This window comes from Clinocottus analis, unplaced genomic scaffold (genome assembly GCF_023055335.1).
Source record: "Clinocottus analis isolate CAN_PGR_092001 unplaced genomic scaffold, fCliAna1.0.p SCAF_3, whole genome shotgun sequence".
In the NCBI taxonomy this organism is placed as follows: Eukaryota; Metazoa; Chordata; class Actinopteri; order Perciformes; family Cottidae; genus Clinocottus; species Clinocottus analis.
Window position 1 is genome coordinate 21,479,969 of NW_027176042.1, and position 9,044 is coordinate 21,489,012.

At 42.5% G+C, this 9,044-nt stretch overlaps 1 protein-coding gene across 1 annotated transcript in view; it reads right to left on the reverse strand.

Moving 5' to 3' along the window:
• Positions 1–1,092: 1,092 nt before the first annotated feature.
• The window catches only part of ptprt (protein tyrosine phosphatase receptor type T), an 89,793-nt gene continuing 81,841 nt past the window's right edge, over positions 1,093–9,044 (reverse strand). The window contains exons 30-38 of the mRNA XM_068593446.1: positions 7,814–7,968; positions 7,454–7,589; positions 7,077–7,226; positions 6,612–6,785; positions 6,286–6,417; positions 6,076–6,201; positions 4,767–4,930; positions 2,411–2,546; positions 1,093–1,565 (exon numbers count right to left, since the gene is read on the reverse strand). Of these exons, the coding sequence (XP_068449547.1) occupies positions 1,512–1,565; positions 2,411–2,546; positions 4,767–4,930; positions 6,076–6,201; positions 6,286–6,417; positions 6,612–6,785; positions 7,077–7,226; positions 7,454–7,589; positions 7,814–7,968 (1,227 nt within the window). The 3' untranslated portion in view covers positions 1,093–1,511. The remainder of the gene's footprint in view (positions 1,566–2,410; positions 2,547–4,766; positions 4,931–6,075; positions 6,202–6,285; positions 6,418–6,611; positions 6,786–7,076; positions 7,227–7,453; positions 7,590–7,813; positions 7,969–9,044) is intronic.

Here is a 9,044-nt window from a genome sequence, read left to right on the forward strand (position 1 = left end):
TTAGAGCAATAATTATATAAAATAAATGTACAAATCAGGTCAAAGAAGATAAATAGTACAGATGAACCAAGCCAACCAAATATAACCGTTGTAGAAATAAGAAACGTTGCTGTCTTTCACATCGTCTTCAATACATCTTAGTCTCTATTGGGTCCATTGAGTTCATTGGGTCTATTTGGGTCTATTGGGTCTATTTGGGCCTATTGGGTCCGTTGGCAAGTCGGACTGGACTCCAGAGATTAAAGGAGCAAACGTAGTAATGACTGTTCATGACAGACCTTCAGCTTTGTGAAAGGAAAACAATAATAATCTTATTAGAGGAAAGTAACTCTTTGAGTTAAGCATATATATATATATATATATATAATTTTTTCATGTTGATGCTACTTCACTGAACTGCTTCAGGTGGATGATAAAAAAAAAGCTTAAATAAGCCGCATCTTCCTTTTGACAAGGTACACAGGAGTGGCATGAGGGGACATGAATACAAAAATCCAGTTTTCACAGTGGAAGTAACGAGCAACAAGCAGCTCTGACGTCATGAAGCTACGAGCTATTGATCGATTTGCCATGATTTCAGTTTTTCAGTAAAAAAAAAAAAAACAAAAAGAACAAAACTAGTCAAAAGAAGTAGAATAAGAAGCATTTTGTGGAATGGCCGTCAATTAATGTTCAATAGTCAACATGAGCCGCAGGGTCAGAATCAGTTGCCTAAAAGTCTTCTTCCTCAGTGCTCGTGCAGCTCAACGTGCACGATGACCAACAGATCATCTCCATGCTGAGTCAGCTGAATATGACTCTGTGATGCGTGTCAGTGTTTCTTTGTTTAACTGCTCGTCTCGTCCTATTTACAGTATCAGATTTACACCAGACTGACTTCACAAAAAGCCATTCAAACATTTAGGAATCTTTTTTTTTTCTTCTTTTCTTGCTGCTCCAAAGCAGCAAACCTGGAGCAGATGGCAACAGCAACATAAACAACAACAACATTTGGTCTTAAAGGTAACGCTTTTGTCTGTAGAGCGCTGTTGTTCCTCTTCACCACGCGTGAGCTGGTGCATGCTACTTCTTCCTGTTGTAACGCCGAGCTGGCAGCAGCACGAGGAAGAGAAACCGAACGGAGAAGAACAAGAAACATTCAGCGAGACGTCCGACAGCACCAGGAGATCCATCAGCTCCTCATTTCAAACAAGAAAGTCAGGAACGTTACGAGCTTTGATCTTTTCATCCTCTGGATGTCGAGGCGTCGCTCAGCTCAACGTGAGAGATCTCCAGTGTGACGTCACAGAGACAACAAGGAGACGCTCTCAGGACAAGTTCTGGACGGACGTCACATGACGGCCCGAGAGAGAAGGAACGCGTCTTTAAGGTCACATGTCACACGGGACACACACACACACACACACACACACACACACACACACACACACACACACACACACACACACACACACACACACACACACACGCGCACGCGCACACACACACACTCTTGTGTCCAGGTCGGGTCCTCAGAAGGAGCTGAGCGCCTCCAGAGCCACTTCATAGCAGAACTTGTACTGTTCCTGTGGAGAAACGAGGAGGAGAACTGGTTTGAATTCACATCCTCACTGTAACGTTGAGCACCAGCTGATGAATTCAAGAGGATTCAGATGCAAAGATATACACACTGTGGCTTCAAACAACTATATTTGGTAATCAATATTTTAACAAATAACTATTTTATGCAGCTGTCTAAATATCCAAATATATATATTCAAAAGTTATAGCTGTTTCATTTATTTTTTTACATGTGCAATGTCGTTGGATAGTTTTGTTATTACTAAAAGTGACTGGTTGTTTGGACAACATGCATTGTTGACGGGTTTGGGCTGGTCAGTCGGTCAGTCAGGATGCACAACATCGCGAGGCGAGCGCAGCGTAACGGCCGCGCCTTTTTCTCTTGTCAAAGTGGTTCAAATAGCTCCGCAGGTCGGTCCACACATGCCGTGTGACCTCCTCCACGCCCGTAAAAGTGAAATCGTGCTGTGTTTGCCCCGAGGCTGCAATCTGTAGATCCGCCCGAGAAGTCCTGACTCCAGGGACACGTTTTCCTCCCAGTCGCCTGTGATGTGGACTATATATATATATATATATATATATATATATATATATATATATATATATATATATATATATATATATATATATATATATATATATATATATATAGCGTGTGTGTCTGATGAAACTTAATAATTATATGTGAAATTAAATGATCAGATCTCCTCACGGATTTCACTTCATTATCATAACCACCAACAGAATGTTTGATCCTAATCTCTTGATAAGGTGTGTTGGTGTGTGTGTGTGTGTGTGTGTGTGTGTGTGTGTGTGTGTGTGCGTGTGTGTGTGGATTGTGGGTCCTCACCATGGTCTCCACCATATTTGTCTTGTTGTTCCTCAGTGTTTTGACGGTGTGGAAAACATCCACGATGTTCTGCTGCTGGATCATCTCATTGATGCTGCAGATGGCACAGAACGTTCCAGAACGTCCTCCGCCGGTACTGAGGAGGGAGGAGGAGGGAAAACCTTTAAAACCTCAGTGTGTGCGAAACATAGAAAGACAAAGAAAAAGAGGACGTAGTAAAATGGAAGATGAAATGAAGAAAAAGAGAGAATCAAGAATAAAAGAAAGGAGGATCTGATTTGAGCTCTTCTTCACGATGAACGTGTTATGAAGAGCTTATTAATGAAAAGCATTTAATAACAAAGTGCCAGCTTATTGTTGCAGAAAGAAGCATGCAGCTAAAGCCACACACCTTTTTTTATTTAAGAGCAGAGGGGGGCCGTCAGGGCCCGCTAACCCTTCTCTGCTGGCCGAAACAGAATCACAAAGTTTAAATATAAATTTAAATTCGTTTTGAGTAAAAAGTTATAGTTATTTTATAATATAATTGTTTTTCACAAATACACTACATGTATCATAATTATCTTTCCCTGTTAGCTTATTTTCTCATTGTACAACTCCCAGTTCCTGTGTTCCTCTGCTCTCAGAGCCGGTCAATAGCAGGCAGAAGGCTGAGAGCAGAGCGCCGCGTTCAGCTAATAACATCAGGCATGGCTACCAAATGGTAACTTATCTTTGTAGCGTTAGCTAACTCATCTTTGCAGCGTTAGCTAACTCAGCTTTGCAGCGTTAGCTAACTTATCTTTGCAGCGTTAGCTAACTCATCTTTGTAGCGTTAGTAACTCATCTCTTTATACGTTAGCTAACTCATCTTTGCAGCGTTAGCTAACTCAGCTTTGCAGCGTTAGCTAACTTATCTTTGCAGCGTTAGCTAACTCAGCTTTGCAGCATTAGTAACTCATCTTTATAGCATTAGTAACTCATCTTTATAGCGTTAGTAACTCATCTTTGTAGCGTTAGTAACTCATCTCTTTATACGTTTGCTAACTCATCTTTGTAGTGTTAGTAACTCATCTCTTTATACGTTAGCTAACTCATCTTTGCAGCGTTAGCTAACTCAGCTTTGCAGCGTTAGCTAACTTATCTTTGCAGCGTTAGCTAACTCATCTTTGTAGCGTTAGTAACTCATCTCTTTATACGTTAGCTAACTCATCTTTGCAGCGTTAGCTAACTCAGCTTTGCAGCGTTAGCTAACTTATCTTTGCAGCGTTAGCTAACTCAGCTTTGCAGCATTAGTAACTCATCTTTATAGCATTAGTAACTCATCTTTATAGCGTTAGTAACTCATCTTTGTAGCGTTAGTAACTCATCTCTTTATACGTTTGCTAACTCATCTTTGTAGTGTTAGTAACTCATCTCTTTATACGTTAGCTAACTCAGCTTTGCAGCATTAGTAACTCATCTTTATAGCATTAGTAACTCATCTTTATAGTGTTAGTATCTCATCTTTGTAGCGTTAGTAACTCATCTCTTTATAGCGTTAGCTAACTCATCTTTGCAGCGTTAGCTAACTCTTTTTTGCAGCGTTAGTAACTCATTTGGAGGGACAGCTAACTCCTCTGAATCACAGAAACTTCAGAAGTGAAAGCCGTTCAGCACTAAACAGTAAAAACATCAGAGAAGTTCATGTTTGCCTCAACTTGTTTATGAAATACTTCAAACTGCATTTCTTGAACAGCTGCATGTCTGAGAGCAGGCAACCCAATATTATATATTATATATCCAAAGTACATATACTTCAATAAATACTGCACAGACCATGTGCTGCTCTCACAGCTCTGACACATCAGGCGTGTTCAGCATTAGAGATGCATGAGACCCCTCCAGGACAAGAGAGGCGGGAACAAAAATACATTTTCAGCAGCTCCTGATTGAACCGTCATGTTTCTGCTCATCAATGTAGAACTAAGTCTGTGAAATCAATATTAGGGATATGGAGGGTTAGTCAGGAGAGCAGACCCTGAGCCAAACCCATCGTCAAGACTTTATATCCACATCGTATATATTTATACTTACTTGTCTCTCCTGACTGAAATGATATAAATTAATTTGTTAGGACACATCTTAGCTGTCTTTAGATATGAGCCTGGTTGTTATTAAAATATGAATTAATATCTTCTTTTTGAGGCATTTATGGGTTTTGGTATGTTTGGCTTCTTTGTAGTACATTTCAGATCGAGATAAAGTTATATAACTCAGATAAATGCGTGTCTGTTATTTTAACGAATCAGAGAGAAGAATAGAAAAGAAGCTGGATATGTGTGTGTGTGTGTGTGTGTGTGTGTGTGTGTGTGTGTGTGTGTGTCGATGCACTTACAGGCAGTGTACCACCGTCCTCCCATCTCCTCCATCATACTGCTCCTGCCACTTCGCTAACCTCCTGACCAACTGGAGGATGGAGCGCTTCGAAAGGGGCGTGTCCCTGTAGGCCGGCCATCCAATGAACTGAAAGTGCTGCACCAGGCGGTAACCGTCCTGTGGCTGGAAAGAGAGGTGGACAACAATCAACTGTGTGTCGTCATTTTGAACCACTGTGCCAGTGCAGTGTGTGTAACATTTAAAAAAATCTATGAATAATGAATCCTATTGTCTGGTTTCAGAATCAAAACACTTTTCTTTGACCCTTCATAGTACCCTTTCTACTAATAATTTCTCTAATAATAATAATGATAATCATTTATTAATAATAATACACATGTAATAATAATAGTAATACTATATAATACAAATGTAAGAATAATAATAATTTAATAACAATAAAAATGTAATAATAATAATCTCAAGGTTTGCTTTTTGGTTTCACTGAAATGTGTCTTCTGCTCTTTACATCAATCTTTAAACTAAAATACTACATTCATGATCACAATGAGATATACTATCTCAGTATAGAGATATGCTGAGAAGGTCGTTACAGGTTACATGTTGGATGTTTACTTTGAGGTTGACTTGAACTTCATTTCTATACAGACACGCCACAAATTACACTAATATCCCAAATGAATTGAAATATAAAAGCAATGAATGATTTACATTCACATATGACCAGAGAGATGCAGGGTATTGAGTCAGATGAATGGATATATTAACAAACTAACTTCCTCATGACTTTGAAAGAGGACACAGTTTGGACAACGTGCTTTAGGTTTACGGAGTATGAAATCTGAAGGCGTTTTAGGTTTTGTACGCCCCAGGTTGAGTCCATTTCCTCTCTCCACTTCCTCCATCTCCTCTTCCAATCAACTCTGTTTATATTCTATTTCTAAGTTATATTTTGCCTCGCTCGTTTTTCCGTCACTCAATTGAATTTTCTGATGCACTCGCTCTACTTTCTCTTAGTTTTCCTCTCAAACATTTTTTGCCGCCCTGCTCTTCTACTCTCGCTCTTCATGTGAGGGCTCAGAGGTCGGCGGTGCAGACTCGGCTGTCTCAGGCTGAGACGAGCTGCTGTGGAGGCGATATGAACCATTTCACGCTAGACTGGGGATGCATTTGAGAGGACAGATAGAATGCAGAGAGGAGGGACTGGAGGAGCCTGCAGACGTTGAGTCGTATCTCCGGTTAAGAGAGAAATGAGAGACAAGAGGAAGGAGAGAAAAGAGGATGTGAAGGGAGAGGAGAGGGTGTACCCTGGCCATATTGCAGATCCTGAAGATTCGGTTGATGATGTCTTCATCGATGTCCGCCGATATGAATTCAACTTGAATGGGACCGTAGCAACAGGAACTTTTTTCTGGCCAGTACTGCATACATAACTAGAATAAAAGAGAAAGAGGACTCTTAGTATTGTTCATGACACATATATTGTTTTTAACACATTCATAATAATATTTGAGCACCTGCGCCGCGTCCATCTCGTTCAGCATGACGATGGAGGAGCAGTTGTAGTCAAACACGAGCCTCCAGAAGTCTCCCATGGTGTTTGGCAAAGGATGCTGGGTAACAATAAAGGCTGCAGGCTGCTTGTGGCTCTGAAGTAATAAACACCAACAACGGGTACACCATAAACAGCTGGTTACCAGAGGACGGCCTCTGTGTACAGGTCGGAAGGCACATTTGTTCGGCTATACAAGATAAATTTAATAGATAAAAGAATCTCTGAAGCACGGGATAGTAAATAATAGACACTATAAAAAAAAGACTCATGTCCCACATGTGGACTCACGTCCATCAATGCAGCGTTGATGTAGTTGGAGCTCTCCCCGTCCACAGAGATGAGGAACGGCAGGCACCGGTCCGCCGACAGAACGTCCATGCTGCGGTTCTTGTCGTGGTTCCTGGGCAGTAAACCCACGCTGCAGTCCTCCGGACGGACTCTAGGGGTCACTATGTTCAGCGTCTGATTGGACGAAAAGATGTTTAAGAGACTGTCCTAAAAACATCGCCTCAAAGAGAGCTCCAGTTACCGTCACGTACCTCCCAAAAAGTACATCTTAAAAGGTCTTTGAGGTGAAAATATGTGATATATTTATGTGGAGAACCACTCAGTGTTGGTGGACCATGGACATGAAAACAGTGTATCCCTAACTCAGATGACTTTATGGGTAGGATAAATCCAGGATCAGGGTTTTGGGTCTCCAAGGAATGAATGCAAGTCCTGCCATTGTACTCACGGTGTGCTTGTGCTCACCTGGAACTCGTCTTTGATCTGGCTGGAGTTGGTCTGCGGGTCCAGTCTGCTGATGTTGTAGTAGATCGCTCTGAACTCACACACTGGGATGGCTGTGTTCCCACAGAGACACGCCTCCAATATGGCGTCATGAACAAAGACGTACTGCTCCTGCAAAACAAGAGCCAAGGCAGCGGGTCAAAGACGTGCTGCAGCCAGAAGCTCTTTGAATGAGGACAGGAGACTTGTTGCTAGTCCGTCTGGTAGCATCGAGTCTTCTTGGGACCAGGAAGCTGCACGCAAACAAACTCCCACGTGTGTGTGTGTGTGTGTGTGGACACTGGACTTGTGTGTTTGTGTGTGGATGCAAGACTTGTGTGTGTGTGTGTGTGTCCCACCTCCGTCTGCACCATGTTGACTCGTTGTGATCTCAGCTCTCGGATGCAGTTGAAGATGTCGACCACGCCCTCGTTCTCCGCCATGTCCAGCATGATGTCCACTGCAGCGAAGCAGCCCGTCCTCCCGGCTCCGGCACTACGGACGAGACAAACAATGAGGGGAAGAGTCCTGAAGCACCTTCATGTTAAAGTGACAGAAAGAGCTGCAGCTGGTGGGTTAGAGATGTGCACATCTAAAGTGACTCAGTGAGAGACAGAGAGAGAGAAAGAGAGAGAGAGAGAGAGAGAGAGAGAGAGAAAGGAGGGAGGACCTGTCAGCCCCTGTGATTAAATGTGGGCCTTGTGTGTGTGTGTCCTCACCTGCAGTGGGCCACGATGGGCCCCGCATCAGGCGGGTTGAGGAACTTGACCTGCCGGATGAAGCCCAGCAGCCCCGTTGCGTAACAGGGGACCCCGTGGTCTGGCCAGCTGGTGAAGTGGAACTGCCGGAGCTCCCGGATCTCGTGGTGACTCTTCTGAAAACGACACACAGGTCAACAAGTCACACCTCAGTCGTGAGAACCAGTTCTCTGCCTCTCGTTGGCGAGGACGCACAGAGATCGCCTTCCCTTTTGTCACGGCTGCAATTTAAATACATCGTTTTCAGAGGTTCTGCATTCAGAAGTGGGCGTGGCTTCAGCTCGAAGACTTTTGAGTTTGTTAATGATTGCAAAGGCTGACATGTAAAGTATCTTCTCTTTAATGGCAATGATATATCATAAGCTTCTGCAACGTCACAAGATTTATTTCCATCCAGTGTTGCATTCACTTCTCACCAAGACCTTGTATTGATGACGGTAGAGTCTGACCGCTGCGCAAAGCCTTCTCGGCTACTATGTCCAAAACTCAACTTTTTTTTTTTTTGGGCTTGAGAGCACAGGTCGTTTTTATGAGAGCGCAGGTTTTTTTTTCGAGAGCGCAGTTTTTTTCGAGAGCGCACTTTTTTTTTGTGTATTTTTTTTTGAGAGTGCGAAGATTTGAGAGCACTTTTTTTTTTGAACTATTACATTTTTTTAGAGCAAATTTTTGGGAATTGAGAGCAAAGATTTTTGATATAATTTATTTACAAACAAGAAATTTGCTCACGAATCTACCTGCATACTTCTGCAGCACATCCCAAAGATTGTCAATGCGGTTAAGGTCTGGACTCCACGTGTGAAAATGATGTCTAATGCTCCTTGAATCACTCTTTCACAATTTGAGCCCGATGAATCCTGGCATTGTCCTCTTGGAATATCAGTCGTAGTTAAATCCAGGTGGCGACTTTTCGTTTGTCCAGGCAGTGTATATCGTAGGTATGAATGTAAAATGAGAGGTACGTCAAAAACAGAGTCAAATTCCATGTACGTGAGAACACACATGGCCAATAAAGCTGGTTGTGATCCCTGCACCTTCTGGCTGCTGTGGATGTGTGGACACTGAACTCTGCACAGTTTGCTCTCCAATTGTTGGGTTTCTCCAGATCTGAGTGCCTCAGACCAGATTACCCGTCTCTGTTTTGGATGCAGTCCAGCGAGTAAACTGAAGTGTTCCAAGTGGACTCTAAATTCAG